We start from the raw sequence: 18,825 nt of genomic DNA on the forward strand, positions 1-18,825 counted from the left end.
CATGCACACTACAAGGGGGACTCCATGAGGGCAGAATTATTAGCTGCACTACAAGGGCTACAGTTTTCTGTACAGCTAGGAGTGGAGCAGCTACTAATAGAAGGTGATTCTCAGGTGGTTTTGGGGTGGCTACAAAAATCAGAGACTACAGTTTGGTGCTTCAAAAATGAACTTAAAAGATTCAAATGCTTGACGAGGAATTTGGATGTTAGAATACAATGGGTTGGGAGATCTGCCAATTCTATGGCTGGTTGTTTAGCCAAGCAAGGGGCAAATAGGGAAAATCTGTTACAGAATCCAAGTGTATTCTGTAACAGTGGTTTATTCCATTAATAAATTCTTCATTTATCATGCACGCTCTTGTTTACCTAGAAAAAGGAGGTATGTAAACTTGTATATTTGTACGTAGTGATGAGAAGATAAATGCATTTGATTTTTGGATATTTTTTCCCTGCATTCTTAACTTAGGTTTTTCTCTTATTATGTTACAGGAAAAACGTTTTCACAACTGGCTGGAAAATGCAAGAGACTGGGCTGTCAGCCGAAGTAGATTTTGGGGTACCCCTCTTCCTGTATGGATTAGTGATGATGGAGAGGAAAAAATAGTCATGGATTCCATTGCGAAACTTGAAAAGCTTTCTGGTGCTAAGGTTTGGCATAGCTATGCTTTTTTATTATTTTCTTCTATTTTTATTCTTATATGTAAACAAAAATTGTTTATTAATATATAAAGCAGGGCACTTATCTTTTCTGCTATTAACCAAATGCAACACACGTACATTTTCACTTGTTAATCTATCTAATGATATCCACATCCACATCCACATCCACATCCATCCAAGCTTTATCCTGAATATAAGGGGTCAGCTACATGACTCCTGTTTCGCCATTCCATTCTGTTTAAATCCATATCCTTTTTTAAATAATTTGTGCTTCAACAATTTTTACTACTACCCAAGTCCTTTTTCGTCTACCCCTAGTCCTCTAGCTCCTTCAACTTGCAACGAATCTAATGCAGGAGCTGAAGAATCAAATTTGGAAATTTCTTAATTTTTTTTGTATTTTTGTATATTTGGGAAGTATGGGTATTTTCGTCATTTTAACTAGTCCTGTGTGGGGTCTGGGCTATAACATCTTCTTTCTCTAGTTTACTGGGGCTTGTCTTTCAATTTTCAGTTTATTTACATTAGGATGGAAAGTTATTGTGTTTCTTGGTGCACAAGACAAGGAGTGACATTTTTGTAATCATGGTAAACGGTATTTCGGGCCACAAAGTCACTTTATAAATAGATGTATTCTCTTCTTTCTGAAGCTAATGAATGAATGAAGATTTCTTTAGAGCTCTCTTTCTGTATGGAGTGATTCCTACAAACCCTAGAGTGATTCTAGGACCCTTTGGAGTGATTCCTTGGGATTTCTCTCTCTTTTCTCTCTCTACCCCTTCTTCTCTCTCTTTCTGTGTTGTGTTAGTTTGTTCCAGTCTTACTGCATCGGAATCACTCCTTACAGGTGCTGTTGGTGGTCTTTTATGCACATGACCAAACAATCTAAGTCTACTTTCTCATTTTATCACCTTTGACTGAATTTCTGATCCTATCCTTTTTTTTTTCCACTCACCAATTGCAGCATATGCATTTCTGCCACACTTATTTTTTGGGTATGTTGCTTCTCGACTGCCCAACACTTTGCTCCATACAGCATAGCTGACTTTACAACTGTTTTGTAGAAATTTCCTTTTATTCTAAGTGGTATTCGTCTTGTCATATAAAGCTTTAAATGCACCCCTCCATCTTGCCCATGTTGCTCTAATTCTATGGGTGACATCCTCCTCAATCTCCTCTTGGTTTTGAATTGTCTTGTCAAACTAAGGTATTAGAAAAGGTAGGTCACTTTGAGTTATCTCTTGATCTCCAATCCTAAGTTTACCCTGATTTGCACTATTATTATTATTATTATTATTATTATATTTATATATTACATTCATATGTATATCAATTTATTTGTAATATATACAATAGATGGGGGTGAAGCTAAAAATAGCACCCAAATGCATTGCAATTTACCACTCTCAATACCCACAACACAGGCCACTTGAAGACAAAATTCCTTCTCTGAAGTCTCTAAATGCAGACAAAGCCTAAGCCTTAGCCTGGTCCATGAGATGGCTGGAGCATTTTCCTTATATTCAAATGAAAGGCCTTTGTATTCTTTAAAAGATCCTCCAAGTTTTGTTCTTTCCACATTGCTCCAAGTCTGGCAGAAACTATGTTCCATAAATTTGCTCCCTCAATTCTTATAGAACAATCCAATGAAGAAGAAAACACAGCATGAAAGGTGCTGTAGTGCACCAACAGAGAAAGGAGAAATTCCACATGGATTAAGGAAGAAGTATTTGGACAGTCAAGGAATATATGATTGACTGGTTTTTCCTTCTTGTTGTACATGTTGACTGAGATAATTTGGTTTAGTCATGTGTATTGACCATCACTGAGGGGTGGCATGGTGCAAGTAGATGGCTCTAAAAGAGCAAGGGAAGGAGCAAAGACAACATGGTCTGTTAAGTGGTAAGAAATGATCTGATAAGTTATAAGTTGACAGAAAACCTTTCTCTTGATAGAGCACAAATAGTTGGGATTAGGGCTGAATTTATTTTCATTCTGAGGACCTTGTCAAGGTAAATCTGCCATATAAAGGCTTGTACTTTAGGAGTGAAACATGTTCCCCAAACACAATCAGCCTCAACCACATGATCTTTCTTCTTTTGTGTGCAGGCTCAATCAGATGGTTTTTGATTTTATGTATTATTGCGAATTGATTGACCTCTTGTATAGCTTTTCTTGAGGGGAGAGGCATTTAAGTCCTCCCTTCTAGGTTTATCTCTGTGCTTCATTAATAAAATGTAACAGCAACCACCCTTCCACTGGGAATAATTTTTGGGGCTAAAAAAGCCTCAACCAATAAAAGGAACACATTGAGGAAATGCAAGGGCTGAGCTATGCAAGATTTATAACAAGTCATCTGATCAATCTTAGGGCATCATTAGGGTATGTATATAAGGGGCAAGTTACATGAAAAGGATGAGGATAAGGAGAGTCATTTGATTTTCATTTGCAACTGGGTGTCGGAGGAAGGAGATGAAGGGTTGTCAAGGCGACGCCTAGGCGTGTATGCGCTTTTTGGGGCTCGCCTCGCCCAAACGCCATATGGTCTCAAGTGATTGTATATAACCTTTTTCCTGTTACCTGTTTTAATATTCTTTTTATATTATTAGTTTATAATATAAGTATAGACCTAATGCACCGAATCATTATTTTTATTTTTTTATATTATAATAAGTTTTTATTAATTTCTAATCTTCTTAATTGGGAGATATGGAATACGAAGAGAGTTCGAGAGATATCCTTGTCAAGGTTCCAAGTTGTATGCCTCTGAAGAACAAAGGGAAATCAATCACATACAAGGTATGCTTTCATCTTCTTCTTCTCCTCCTCCTCCTCCTTCTGGAACAAAAAACAGGGGCTCCGCCCCTTCTTTCGTCCTCCTCTTCTCTTTGTCTTCTACTTCTGGAATAAAAAACAGGGGCTCTGCCCCTTCTTTTTCTTTTGTTGAGCAAAAACAGGGGCTCCCCCTCCTTTTTTATTTTGGAACAAAAACAGGGGCTCCGCCCCTTCTTTCCTCCTCCTCCTCTTCTCTTCATCTTCTACTTCTGGAACAAAAAATAGGGGCTCTGCCCCTTCTTTTATTCACCATTTCACTATATTCTTCTTTTATTTTATTAAATTTTTTCACCATTTTTTCTGGGTCTTGAACAGGGGCTCCGCCCCCTTCTTTGTTCTTAACTTATTGCATTTTTCAGCTTTTTTTTTTGTTCTCATCATTGGTGTCTGAAACAGGGGCGGATCCCTTTCTTTTCTGTTTCATATTTTTCTTTTATTTTAATATTTTTTCACCAGCTTTTCTGGGTCTAGAACAGGGGCTCCTCCCCTTACTTTTCTTCTTCATTTTCTTCTTTTGTTTTAGTAATTGTTCTCATCAAGAAACACTGCAAGAAACACCAGCACAAAAGTAAGTGCAGAATGCATAAAAATAAACTACTTCTGAAGGGGTAGAAATCCATTGGCTTCTTATTTTTAAATTCCATCGCCTAGGTGCCTAGGTGCCCCATGCTCGCCTAGCCTAGCCTTGGCACCTTGAAAACTATGGGTTTCAGGTTGAAGATGAGCTGGCCAAAACGATCGAAGTGAACAAGATGGGGTTGGTTAGACTAGAGGTATGTGACATTCTAGGTGATCACATGCTGGTGATAAAGAAGTTATCAATAACTTATTAGACAGTTGTCACTGTCTACCTTCTTCATCCAGAAGAACTTGACATATGACAGTAAATAGTGGCAAGTTGATCCTCTAACGGAGGCCACTACCATCCACCACATTGTAGCATGTAGGTAAACCTAACCCACACTAATTGTGCAAGGGAGGAGAAGACGATGGGGGAGATGCCTGATGGATCAATTATGAAGACTTCTGCTTGGATGAAACATCTAGTATTGAAAGTGTATATATGGTGTAGCAAAGTGAGGTGGACAAAGCATAAGACTCACTTGGTATGGAGATACTGTTTACAAGGGAGGTACAAGAGGAAGGTGAGGGTAGGGACAGGAGAACAAGTATTAATATATGGAGAAGAGAGTGCCAGGGTGTCTAGTTAGGGGAATAAACCCTGGAGATCACAATTGTAGAGGCAAGAGACCTACCACAGGGTGTACATGAATGGAAAAGTCATCACTACTCAGTGTTAGAGGTGGAAGACAAAAGAAAGGAGATGAAATGACAGGAATTGAGATTTAGAAGAGTTCCTGGAAAAGATATTGAAGGAGGCTCAACCTTGTCCAGTCTAAGGGCACTTACTTTCAGAATTGACAGTGAGCCCAATCCCTCATCCTTTTGATACCCGTTCTCTTCAAGGTAATCTCAACCCTGTCTATCTTTGTTTGCCATGCTCACAGCTGTTGGATCTTGCAGTTACTCTAGGTATACAACCTCTTTGCTGCCAAGATATTGAAATGACAGTTTGTTTGTTTCTGAAACAAACATAAGAGATGAACTTTACAGAAGAAACATAAGGGATGAGATGGAGGAGTGTAGTGCTTGGGAATAAGAGGATGGAGAAAGGGTGTGGAGAGTTGTTCAGAAGTTACTTGAGGAATTGTTGGAGGTAGAAAATTTAGAGGTTGACTAATGAGGGGATTAGGAGTGATGACTGTTGTATTGATAATTCAGTTGAAACCCTCACCAAACCAAACCTATAACCATGTAAAGGACTTCCAATCTTTAGACCCTCTTCAAGTCTTTGCAAATCAAATGGGGTTGCACTTTGCATGAAACAAAGTTTTATTCTTGAACTTGAAGGGAAAGAAGGGGGTGAGGCAAACATGAGAAGAAAGAAGCAAAACGAAGTAGAGAACTTTAAGTGCAACATTTCTTATGTGAAGCAAGAGAGTGGGAGAGGGCTAGTAGGCAGGGAAAAAATAGGACAGAATGATTAAGAAGGGGGTAAAATAAAAAATTGAATATGAGCATAGTCAATTGGCACGTTGGAGGTTTGGAAAGTGCTAGAAAGAGGCTTATGAATAAGCACTCCATAAGAACATATCAAGATCTAGTGCTTATCCATTCGATCAAATTATAGGATGTGGATAGTAAATGGGTCTGAAACATAACGACAAGATTTCAATTAGAGCTGGGTGAACCCAAGAAACTGTTTGATAAGTTGGAATATTGTGGGACAGAAACGAGGAAGAAGAGGGTTTAGGACCAGGGAGATTGGTTTTGAGGAATTCTTTATTGTCAGGCAAGTGGCTTTGGAGGTTCCCTTCAGATATAGACAAATTATGGTAGCTGTTATTAAAAACATTCTTGGTCTTTCTTATAGGCTGGGATGCTTTTTTAAATGCTACATCCACTTTGGAATGTCCTTGGAAGTCTGTTGCATGCATGTCAACCTTCTTACCTTAAGTGTTGATGTCTCCTCTGGAAGAAAGGAGAATTTTGGGAAGACCTATGGTTGGGGGATCTACCCTCAAAGGATAAATACCCTTCCCTTTATGCTCTAGCAATTACAAGAATAGAACCATTTAACAAATGGTGATGGGTCACCCTTCAGGGATCTCTTGGGAATCATGGGCTAAGAAGGGGGGATTAGCATCGGTGAAACTTTGCTAGTGATGGATCTCTTACAGTCTCTTGAGAATGTCTTTGAGAAGCCTTTAGCTTTAAGCCTTAGATGTGGCTATAAGTAATATGGCAGAAGTGATTATTTACATTCTGAAATACATTTTTCAGCATAATTTCTGCTAGTTTTTTTGTCCACTTATGGAACAAAAGTGATTTAAAAATTCTCCTGCATTAGTGAAGAATGTTTTTGGAGATTCCTTCTGATTTATATAAAACATTATGTTGCTTAATTTTTTTATCTCTATTTATACTGATATTCTTTTTGTCATTCTATTTTCTTCTGGTGCATAGGTGACTGACCTGCATCGGCATAAGATTGACCATATCACCATTCCTTCCAGTCGTGGTCCTGAATTTGGTGTTCTTCGCCGTGTTGATGATGTAAGTGTAATACTATCTCTGCGCTTTGTACATACAATCTGGTGCTATGATCATATTAGCCTATTGTATGTATCTTTTTGATTGTAATTTTAATGCTTCTAAAATATGCTTTTAGTAGAAACGGAAGAGAATATATGCTATTTGGCCATATAATTGTAGTAATTTTCTTGTATATATGAAAATCTGCAGTCTAAAGTATCAAATCCATTTGTACTAGTAGTTTTCTCACTAGAACTTGGTTCAAGGTGGATCATCATCATTAAGCCTTGTGCCAACTCTATGGGGGTTTGACCACATGGATCCTCTTTTTCCATTCTGTTTTGTTCAGTGCCATATTGCACAAAAAGACAAATTGGGATACATGACAATGAGAGTTTGGCAAACGTTTTAGTGCTGTCTGCCAACCTGACACATCCTTCCTTTATCCGGGCATGGGACTGCGGTTTGAGACGCGTGTAAACCAATCTCACATAGTCACACTTGGTTCAAGGTGGATACTTTAATATTGTCATGTTTTTATGTTACAGAAATGTTGCTTGTTGTATGATTCTGATTCTAGAACCCAATGTAGCCTGATGCATGATCAGCTTGTCTTTGAAATACACATTTATCATTTGGTTGGGCAGCTTGAGTTTTCTCATATAGTAGGCATGGTTCTTAAAGGTACCAAGGCGAGGCTAGGCGACAGGGGGGCACCTTGTTGCCTAGTCGCCTAGGCGCCCATCTAGGCGATGGATTTTTTTCTGTATAAAACATAGATCCTAAGGTAATTCCCTAGGTACCATAACCATATTTCCTTAATAATTATTTATAAGTTTCAGTATAGAGTTCATGTTGAAGTATAGAAAAGTAACATATTCATGAGAAGAAAAAGGAGGAAAAGAAAATTTAAAAAATATAGGGGCTGAACCCTTATTTTTGATATAGAGTTCATGTTGAAAATGTGTTGATTAGACAAAATTTTAAGTTCTTCCTTACTCATTGGTTCAGGTTTTGAAGTCTTTTAGGGTTCAATACAGCATTTAGAGGTGTTTGTGTTGATTAAACCCTAACAAATAAGAAAGTAATAAAAAGAAATTAGTATATAAACACACAAAATGAATATTTTATTTTAATGATGTCTATTCTATAATTATAATGTCAAAAAATAAAGAATAAAGAAGTATTTTATAATAGAAAGTACAAAACTGCTTGGCGATTAGGTGAGGCGAGCCTTAAAGGGTGCCTAGGCGTTGTCTTGACAACTATGATAGTAGGTTGCAATGTTGTTATATCCAGATAAGATTTAAACGTGAAAGCTCACATAGCTGGCACTTTAGTTGTTCAGTCTGTGAAATAGTAAAAAAAAAAGGATCCTGAAAGCATTCTCCTTGACTAGTTTGACCATCTGATTGAATCTGAGTTTGAGAGCTCTTTAAATAAGAAAAATGTTGTGACTCTACAAGGAAAATCTAACAATACAATAGTAGGTCTTATAGACAATAGTTATCTTCCCTTGGAGGAGAGCAAGGTCTTAGATAGGATGAGCAATAAGGAACAAGAGCAACTCCAAAAAGGAAAGGACAATCTACAAGCACTCAGAACAGTGAGGAGGTAGCAGAAGTTGGAGAGTCTGTTAACGAGAATGAGGAGAGAAAGAAAATTGGTTAGAGGTGGAGAGATTAATTTCTGATATTGTGGGAGATATTGAGTTAAGTGGTTGGGAGAGAAAAAAAGGCTCCCAAATAAGGAACTATCAGGTTTAAAGAGGGGTCTACTGATAGCTTGTAATTCAATGAAGATTATCAGTTGGAATGTGAGAGGTTTGGGGAGTATATGGGAAAGAAGGGTAGTTAAGGATCTTCTGAGAAGAGAGAAGCTTGATATAATAGTGTTGTAGGAAACCAAGTTAGCAGGCTAGATAAAAGATGCATGAGAAGTGTGTGGAGATCAAGAGGAGTAGCCAGATACAAAAAGTCCCCAAGGACAATGAATCTGAGAAAGAAAGATGGAAGAAAACTCAAGAAGGATTCAGAAGAAGTACTTTTAATGGAGATCTCTTGGAGGTTGAAGTCAAGACCTAAATGGATCAAGAATGTGGGTGGGAATATTAAGTACTTTTATGCCTTGGCTAGTAGGAGGAGGAGAAAGAATTTTGTTGCTAAGTTAGAGTTTGATTATGAAGAAGTCACAAATAATGATGAAATAGCTAGGTGGTTTGTGGATCATTTCAAGTCAATACTAAGAAGTCCCTTGAATAACACGTCCTGTGTTTTAAAAGCACAAGGTGCAAGGGCCAATTTGTGCTTGAGGTGAGAGGCGCAAGGCGAGGCACACACTTTTTTGAAGCAAGGTGCAAAAATACAAAAATTTACTAAAAAAATAAAATGGTTAGAAAATTCAAAAACCAAAAATTTCAAAAAAAATAGCAAAAAGATATTAAACATAATATTAATAAGAAGTATAAACTTAAATTTTAAAATTAATGGTTTAAAAAATCTATTATCTAAAATTAAAATACATAAACATAACATGGAAAGCATATTCAAATGAAAATTTAAAAATAAAATCAAACATACAAAGCATTTTCAATTTGAAAATAAACTTGGATAAGAGCTATGTGGTGGGTATAAATATGATGAAAGGGCTACTGAGTCTATGGTAGAGTGTTTGAAATGTCCCATTGCTTCTTGGTCATTATCCTATCTAGGTCTCCCTCTGGGTGCTAACCCAAAGGAGAGCCCCATTTGGACTTCAATGTTTGATAGGTTTGACAAAAGGCTGGCGTTATGGAAAAAGAGTTATATTTCTCTAGAGGGTAGAGTAACCTTGATAAGAGCCACTCTAGCTAACTAGTTGGTTTATTACCTTGGTGTTTAGGTTCCCCTCTAGGGAGGCTAAGAAGTTGGAGAAATTAATGAGAACTTTAATTGGGAGCTGGAGGAAGAGAAAAGGGATTACTTAATAAGGTCAGAGCAATGTTTTAAAATGCGGAGGCGTGATGCGAGGCGTTCCTCTATCTAGAGGCATGAAGAATAGTTCAGAACACAATAGGCATAAGCCTCCTTAAGAGATTGAGGGGGGGTTATGAGGAATAAGGCTGAAGGGGGAATCTCATTTTTCTTTATTTTTAATAAAAATCTTTTGTATTAAGATGAATAAAGTGCATGAGGCGTACGCCTTCGAGGTGTCAGTGCCTCTAGCATACGCCTCAGGGTGTTTTTGGTGAGCCTTGCCTGGAGGCGTGCCTCCAGGCATACACTTCCCATGCCTTTTAAAACACTGGGTCGGAGATAGTGTGCAAGAGTAACGAAGGTGGTTTGAAGATAAGAAATTTGGTTCTTAAGAATGTAGCTTTGTTGGGGAAGGGGGAGTGGTCATGGAGATGGCTTTTGGAAAGAGAGAGGTTGTGGCATAAGGTGATAGCTAGTATTCATGGTTGCTTGGAGAATGGCTAGGATGCTGCTGTATCATGTTGGGATACCTTGGCTACTCCTTATAAAGAAGTTCACAATATTCTTCCTCAATTTCTTAACTCCGTTAGGTATGATGTTGGTTCTAGGAATTCTGTTTCTTTTTGGGAAGATGCTTGGGTGGGTAATTCAGCTGTCAAGGACCATTTTCACTCTCTTTATTTCATCTCCTTGTTCAAGTATAAGATTGTTTCTAATTTTCTCCCTCTCCTATTCCCTCTCTATCATCAAGGTGGAGCTTTGGTTTTTGTAGTGGTTTGGGGGATAATGAACTTGACTGCGTTTCAAATCTCCTTCTTGTTCTTTGTAATGTCTGCTTGGGTCCTTACAAACTGAACAAGAGGATTTGGTCCCCCCATCAAAAAGGTTCCTTTAGTTGTGCCTCCTTTTTTAAGTCCCTTTGTTCTTTCTTTATATTGTGGGCCTTTCCTTTTAAGGAGATTTGGACGAGGCTTTTTCCCCCTAAAATTGTTGTGTTTTTCTAGGAGGTGTTTTATGGAAAAATAATTACTTTGGACTAGTTGCAGAAGAAAATGCCTTTCATGTGTTTGTCCCCTGATTGGTGTATTTTTTGCAAAGCTAATGGTGAGGACTGCTTCCACCTACCAAGGTTCTAAATATCGATATAGGCTGGTACGCCCAATGGGGCACATCGGTCTGCATCTTTGGCTGCCTCTTCTTTCTTTTTTAGTTTTTTTTTTTTTCCAAACTGGTTTGGGTGGTCGGTTTAAGGCCTGTCTACCCCTTGAAATAGGTCGAACCCTGAAACACTCACTATTGGTGCATAATGGAGGGTCACTGGTACAATATGTATCAGCTGATACACCCCAATATGTTACGAAATTTTAATCCTTGCCTCTTAATAGTTTCCTGTGCATTTGTTATAGCTATTTCGGATTTGATTTTTGGTTGCAAGTGGAACCTTCCTGGAGATGTAAATCTGTTGTTTGATCCATCAGCTTTTGTGTGTCCCACAAATAGAGGGAGAGTTATGTTTAAATGTATTATAGCAGCTGCACTTTGGACAATTTGGGAAGAAAGGAGTACAAGAATTTTCCAACAAAAGGAATAAAGCCTCCTAAATGTCAAGGAATGCATATTGACAAGGGCGATTCATCGGTTAAGAACTATGAAATCATTCCAATTGTTTTCCTTTGATGATCTTTGGAGGAATTGGTCAGCTATGGTACATAGCTCTTCCAAGAAGGAAAGGGTTACTATAGTGTGTGTGGACTCCTTCTTGAGGATGCGTAAAGCTGAATTTTGATAGAAGTAGTTAGGGCAACCCTGGCCCTTCTGGTATAGGAGGGGTGCTGAGAGACAAGGTATTCAGGTTAAAAGTCAACTTGGTGTGGGGAATCTACTAATTGAAGAGATTCTAAAGTTGATGTGGGATGGTTAACAGATTCAGATTCCATCATTTGGTGCTACAGGGACGCCCTAAAGCAAGCTAGCTTGTTAATGAGGAAAATGAACATTAGCTTACATTGGGTGGGCAGGTCAGCAAATGGTTTGTCTGATTATCTTGCCAAACAAGGGGCCATTGGGGAATGTCTGTACTGGGCTACTTTGATTTCCTCTTCACAATTTAAGGGAGGTCGCACCTCATGCCTCTTTTTGGGTTGCTTGTAACTGTCCTCATCTTTTGATAATAAAGTTATCTTTCAGTTATCAAAAAATGTTCTTCTCCTGGCTGGGGTTGGGGGGGGGGTAGTAAGTGTTCTTATAAGTTATAACTAACATCTTTGTTATTTTTGCCAAGAATATTATTACATTTTTCTGTACAAACATCTTTGTTTACAACTACGTGATGCTGTTCTTTTGCCTTTATGACTTGTACATTCAAGTAAAGAAGCATTCAGTAGCCTATGGATGAGTTACCTTTAGTAGATTGTCTGTTCAAGTGGAGAGAATTATTCATCTAAGGAGAATAATGGACCTTTTATCTAGAATTTTGTCTTTACCAAAATGGATAGAAAGACCATCCGAAAGGCACCACAGATTTTGAAATAAACATATCCCTTTAATCCTTTCCTCAATGTGCCATCACTTTTAGTTTTCTAAAAATTCCATGTTGTCTCTATGCATTCAAATTTTTACATTTAGCATGGTTCTATTTACTCTCTCTGCTGCATGGTTAAAACATATACCATGCTTTATGTTGGCTACAAATGGATTAGATTGTATTCTGATATGTGAAACATATATTCAAATTTGATTCTTTTTTCTCTCATGATATCTGTTCGATTAAGATATGGGCATAAATTTATAAAATTAAGCATCAATAAAAATATGTACCATAAATAAAAAGTCTATCTAAATCCCAAATCCAATTTAATTTTAAAGAATTTTAGTACTAAAATATACACACTAGCAGCAGATCAAATGAAGCAGTATGAGAATTCTATCTGGTTATGGCTAAATGTACATCCAAATCAAACTTAAAAGAATTGAGTTTGTATTTGTATCAGATTAAATCCAATCCATTTTCACTCCTAGCTTTATCTGAGAACATCCTGAGTTTTTAGGTGCATTTGTATCACATGAACGTGTAAATATACAATTTATTGTCACAGTGTCCTGCTTTCTCACTTTTTGAACAGTTGGCTTCTCTTTTTGCATAGTTTTCACTTTATGGATGCTTTACTTCACAGGTTTTTGATTGCTGGTTTGAGAGTGGATCCATGCCGTATGCATATATCCATTATCCATTTGAGAATGTTGAGCTATTTGAAAATAATTTTCCTGGGCATTTTGTGGCTGAGGGGCTTGATCAAACTCGTGGCTGGTTAGTTTCTCTTCTTTAATAATGAAAAAAACTCTTGTTTGGAAATGGTTTTCATAGCTGAGCTTTTTTACTTGTTATTTTTTTAGTTTTGTTTGTTTAGGCCTGAACATAAGCTATCTCCCAGATTGTGAAATGCTGCTCTCTATTTGCTAAATATATTTTCCCCTAAATTATATTTAGAATATCTCTATGTTAGCCCATTGATTATCCACCAGTGAATGTTTTATTCTCCTATATTTCTTTTTACAGAAATTCCTATGTTGTATGAACTCTTCAAAGCTGGACCCTTGCCTGTCTTGAGAGCTCTTTATTCCGATATGATTTAGAAATCATATCGGGGAAGGGAAACTTCAATCTTGCAAAAAGATTTCTGGTTGAAGCATGTTGCTACAGTCCTTTGTTTGCAGGGGTTGATGTGAGAGCTCTCGTATGTTGATTAGGTGATTTGTTTAAATCCTTTTGATGAAAGTACATGATTTAAAAGATGGGGAATTATGGGGATAGGTCACTGGGGCTTGGTGGTTCAATTTCTATAATAGGTGTTGGGAGATCATAGTGGAGGGGCCTTAGATGCCCTAAAGGAATTGCACATGATTAATTATTTTAAAGAAGTATAGAGCACCCAACATAGCTCTCATTCCTGAGAAAGGAAGAGTTGATGAACCATATTTTAAAGAAGTATGGTCCGATTGTGATTGTGTAAACCCAATTTTGAGAATAGCTTTCTTGAATTTATCAAACCAACACCTAGGGGACTGTTTAAGCCCATAAAGAGATTTTCTTAAACAACAAACCTTCCCCTCACTGTTGGGTAAGATTACCCCTGCTAGTAAATCCATATGTACCTCCTCCTGAAGATCTCCATTTAGGAAGGCATTCTTCACATCCATCTGATATAGAGGCCATGAATAATGAGCAACAAGAGACATAATAACTCAGATAGAGTTCATTTTGGCTAATGGAGCAAAGGTCTCTTGATAATCAATCCCATACGTTTGGGTATATCCTTTTGCCACCAAACTAGCTTTCTATCTTTCAATTGATCCATCAGCCCGATGTTTAATGGTATATACCCACTTGCAGCTCACTGGAACTTTGCCTTCAGGAAGAGGAACAATCTCCCAGGTATGGTTTTTTAAGAGAGCCTCTATCTCTTGGTTCATAGCATCCTTCCACTGAGGTGACTGAACTGCATCTGAAACATTACGAGGAACAGAAACAAAGGAGATATTAATAACATATGCATGATAGGAGGGTGAAAGAGCATCATAAGAAACATAGTGATGGGGTAGGCAATGCATTTCCTTTTTCCCTTTCTAATTGTAATGGGAAGGTCAAGGTCAGATTGTGAGACATCAGGCTCAATTATAATAGGAGAAGGAAGTTTATGGTTGCTTTCAGAGTTACCTGGAATCAGGTGATTCGATTGTTGTGGACATTCAGCCTTAGGAGTATCCTTCCTTTTACGCCTTATAAACCACTTTGCCAGGATCGCTGGAGAGGATGAGGAGGAACATGAATACTGTTATTACAAGGGGAAGACAAACCAGGAATGTCCATAGAGGTAGGAACAGGAAAACAAAAAGGAGTCCAATCTTTACAAACACTCTCCCTCTGAAGAGAAGGACGAATGGACTGAAAATATGGAGTAGACACACGGAATGTAACATCCTTAGATACGTACCTTCGGCTAGTATGGGGAATAAAGAACTTGTACCCCTTTTGGACTGGAGAGTAGCCCAAAAATATGCATTTGACAGATTTAGGGTCAAGTTTCAAGCGAGAAGGACTCATGTCATGAACAAAGCAGCTACAACTAAAGACTTTGAGAGGCAAACTGAAAATAGGATCCTTATGAAACAAAAGTTGATGAGGTGATTGAAGAGAAAGGGATCGCGAAGTAAGTCTATTAATGAGATACACTGCTGCTTCAATTGCATCTCCCCAAAATCGAGTTGGTACATTCATCTGGAAGAGAAGGCCTCTTGCCACCTCAACAACATGTTTGTTTTTTCTCTCTGCTACACCATTCTATTGCGGAGTATGAGAACATGAACTTTGATGAATTGCTCCATTTCCTTCAACAAGGAATAATTGCATATGCTTTTTAAAATACTCCTTAGCATTGTCAGGCCGTATTATCTTGATTTGCCTTACAAATTGTGTTTCCACCATCTTGAAGAAGTTTTGAACAATGGAAGGGACCTCATCTCTACTCTTCATCAGGTAAAGCCAAGTATATCTAGAGTAATCATCAATGAACAATATGAAATATTTATAGCAGCCCATACATGGAATAGAGTATGGGCTTCAAACATCAGTGTGTATTAAGTTGAAAGCAACACCACTCCTTCTATTACTTGTATGATATATAGTTCTACATTGTTTTGAGAGATGGCAAACTTCACATTGCATACCCAAACTAGACTTAGACTGACATAAGTTTGGAAACAAAAATTTAATGGCCTTAAAAGACACATGACCGAGGCGACAATGCCACAACTTCAAAAAACTCAAATTTTCATCATGACATCAATTTGGCACAATAATCCTTACTCAGAGGTTTAATGAAAAAGGTAAACTCAATCAACTTCATGTCCAGTTCCAATCATCCTCCCCGTTCTCATGTCCTGAAAAACACAATGAGAAGGGAAAAAGGTCATTGAACAGATATGAGATTTGGTAAGAGTGCTAACAGATAAAAGATTCTTGTACAAGTGGGGGACATGAAGGACAGAGCTCAGGGAAAGATCACGAGTAAGCTTAACCTCCCCCAGACCAGAGATAGGGGTTTGAGATCCATCAGCTACAGTGATTTTTCCTTCCCCTAGAGCCAACTTATAAGAGGTAAATTGGGAAGACATACCAATCATATGTGCATTAGCTCTAGAGTCCACAATCAAGGAGCTAGTAGGAGAAGATTGACAAGTAAGTGCAGTACTTGATTTTGCAAAAGCACTGGAAGGATTACTAGGAACTAGTAGAGGTAGAGAGCCCTGACTTCTCAAGCTGAGTCAACAGAATCTTGAGCTTCTCCATCACATCAGAGGAATCATGTGTGGGAGCTTGTACATTAGGAGGGCAGTCAGCTCCAACAGTAGCAAGATGAGCTTTACCCTTCTTTGCGGTTTTAAACTTGTTAGGCTTCAAATGTGGATTCAATTTCCAACACCTATCTTTCATATGTCTCGGCCTCTTGTGGTAATCACATACCACGCATCTTCATGCTTTTCATTAGTACCCTGTTTGTTTGTACTCGACTTGGACCTTGAAGACATGTAGGCAGAATGATTCATCATTGAGGTCTGCATCATAGCAGCCCTTCTACTCTCCTCTCCCTACACTAAGCAGTATGCAGTAGCAAGGGAAACAATATCTGCACTCAAGATGTGTTGTCGGGTAAAATCATACTCACCGTCCTCAGGGTTCTTCCATTGCAAGTTCTCCAAATGATCCATTTCTTCCCATAAAGACTGCAAAGATGAGAAGTACATGGCTACAGTCCTCTCCCCCTAACGTATATTACAGGCTTCTCTTTGGAGTTGATGGACTCGGGCTGTACTTTTTGCTTGAGAGTACGTGGATGTAACACGATCCCAAATATCCTTGGCAGTGGAGAGGAACATATAATTGCGGGCAATATGTTGCATTGAGCCCACCAGCCATGACATAACCAAGGAATTATCTTGTTCCCATCTAGCAAGTTTGGGGTCATCAGCTTTTGGCTTCTCCTCCCTACCAGTAATAAATCCCAGCTTACCCCTACCTCCGATAGTAAGCTTGGCTGATTGAGACCACTCTAGGAAGTTGGTTCTATCAAGTTTTACAGTGGTTATCATACCACTAGAGACATCGACATTACTTGGCAGCACTCCGGAAGAGGTTTGTAACTCCTTAGGCACATCCATTTGAGTTGGGTAGGCCTTTTAACAGTTCTATAGCACAACCACCAACCAACACGCACAAGACCCATTAAAGATGGGAAACACTGGGCTGGAATCCAATGGGAGGCCCAAAACTGAACTGGAGGCAATATTGGGAAGAAAGAAGACCTCCCATAGAAAGATCAGAGGTTATAAGGATGTGAAACAACTTCCCATACCTTTAGCAATGCCAAGTAAACCAAAACCAACAAGTTTCAAGCATGCATCGAACTCAGACAAGGAAGAAAACGTCCAAACATTGAACCAATATTTTTTTGTAATTTTTTATTGTAAAATCCAGGAAAAATCATAGACACATAAGATGAAGATGAGAACCATACCACAATAACCCTAAAATCGGGGTGAACCAGAGTATATCAGATTCAAGGGTTGCTGCCGGTTTTTGTACGGACTGCTGATGTCATCCGGCGGCGGTCTGATGTCAGTAGGTCTTCATGAGTTCTGGAGTTGGCAGAGGATCTAGTCCGAGGCTTCTTCCCGCTCTGGTACCAAATTGTCGAGTGTAGGAAGAGAGAAGGAAGAAAGAAGAAGAAGAGTTACGGGAGAGCACTTGGGTGTTACTGATCACACCCAGAATATCTATTATATGATAAATCTGAAATTACAACCATGTCCCTATAAGGGTGCCCAAATACAAAAAAGGAAAAGACAACAATACCCCTAAAGCCAAATACACATTCTCAACAAAATGATAAATTGTTAAGGAAAATGCAGTCTTTGTGTTAGAAAACAAACCAGTCTTTTACCAAGTTGAAGATGGGTTTATATGGGATTGGTTCAAGTGAGAATGTGAAGAATAAAAAGAACCTCAAGAGAATCAGAGAGGATTTTGTTCAGGTAGAAGGATTGTTTTTTGTTTTGAGCCGGGTGGGTTTAGCTTGTATAGTTGTGAGGTTTTGTGTTTTTCTATTAGGGGCTTCTTTCTTTTTGGGGCTTTGATTAGTCAGGAGAAGTGAGTTTTTTTTTTTTGGTTTTTATATGCTTGTCAGTAATTCCTTATCATCTCTCTTGTATTTCCTTTCTTCTTCTTTGAATAAATTTTCTTTTTTTTCTATATATTATCAAAAAAATCCAAATGGGCTGTTTGAATTCTATATTTGAGTACATTATTATTTGTTCAACCAATTTTCTTTTTGTACAAACATAACAGCTTGTATATTTAAGAACTTGCTAAACGAGCTGTGCAAATAAAATTTCTTATGTCTAATTACTTTCTCATGGTGTATTAGTTTTAAGGAACAACTAGTACTTAAGTGTCACCTTTTCTCCATGCCTGCAGGTTCTATACTCTTATGGTGTTGTCCACTGCATTATTTGGAAAACCTGCATTCAGAAATCTTATTTGCAATGGTCTTGTCCTGGCTGAGGATGGGAAAAAGATGAGTAAAAGATTGAGGAACTACCCTTCGCCTATGGAAGTTATAGGCGATTATGGAGCTGTAAGCTATCAGTTGGTGTATTTTATTTTGGATATTTCCTGAATCTAGAATATCTAGAAGAGACCTGTATAATGCTCAGAGTGGTGTTAAAAGAATGTCCATGCCCATGCTCTGCAAGGGAGGTGATTGGATTTTGTTTCCTAAGAAGGAAACTGAATTTATTGAGGGTGACCTTAAATAGCCTCATGCTTGATATTTTTATTTTTTTTCTTCCAAAATTCAAAGAAATCACAATACTTTGTGGGGGTTGGAAAACAAGGGAGGAGAGAGAATAAGTTGACATGGACCAAGGCAACTATATATATATATAGGTTGTGCTCTAAAGTACCTTTTCTTTTATACAGGATGCTTTGCGATTATACATTATTAATTCTCCAGTTGTACGTGCAGAGCCATTAAGGTTCAAAAAGGATGGAGTATATGGTGTTGTAAGTCTTCTGTGTTTAGTAACACGTGCTCCATTACTATCCTAGGTTTTTATGCAACTGAGTTTTACATGATCTCATTTTATATTATTTTTTTGGTTTTACAAAGCTTAATTGTGATCTAACAGACCTTTTAAGTTTTTGTTCTTGACTGTTTAATGTA

The 18,825-nt window shown here is 38.0% G+C and overlaps 1 protein-coding gene across 1 annotated transcript in view; it reads left to right on the forward strand.

Moving 5' to 3' along the window:
• LOC148874127 (tRNA synthetase class I (I, L, M and V) family protein) overlaps window positions 1-18,825 on the forward strand; it is a 62,271-nt gene that overhangs the window by 20,516 nt on the left and 22,930 nt on the right. The window contains exons 9-13 of the mRNA XM_088961588.1: window positions 492-650; window positions 6,525-6,614; window positions 12,721-12,854; window positions 18,078-18,237; window positions 18,582-18,665. Of these exons, the coding sequence (XP_088817714.1) occupies window positions 492-650; window positions 6,525-6,614; window positions 12,721-12,854; window positions 18,078-18,237; window positions 18,582-18,665 (627 nt within the window). The remainder of the gene's footprint in view (window positions 1-491; window positions 651-6,524; window positions 6,615-12,720; window positions 12,855-18,077; window positions 18,238-18,581; window positions 18,666-18,825) is intronic.

The sequence above is a fragment of the Nelumbo lutea genome, chromosome 1 (assembly GCF_056320005.1).
Source record: "Nelumbo lutea isolate HS-2025 chromosome 1, American lotus-T2T, whole genome shotgun sequence".
Taxonomy (NCBI): Eukaryota; Viridiplantae; Streptophyta; class Magnoliopsida; order Proteales; family Nelumbonaceae; genus Nelumbo; species Nelumbo lutea.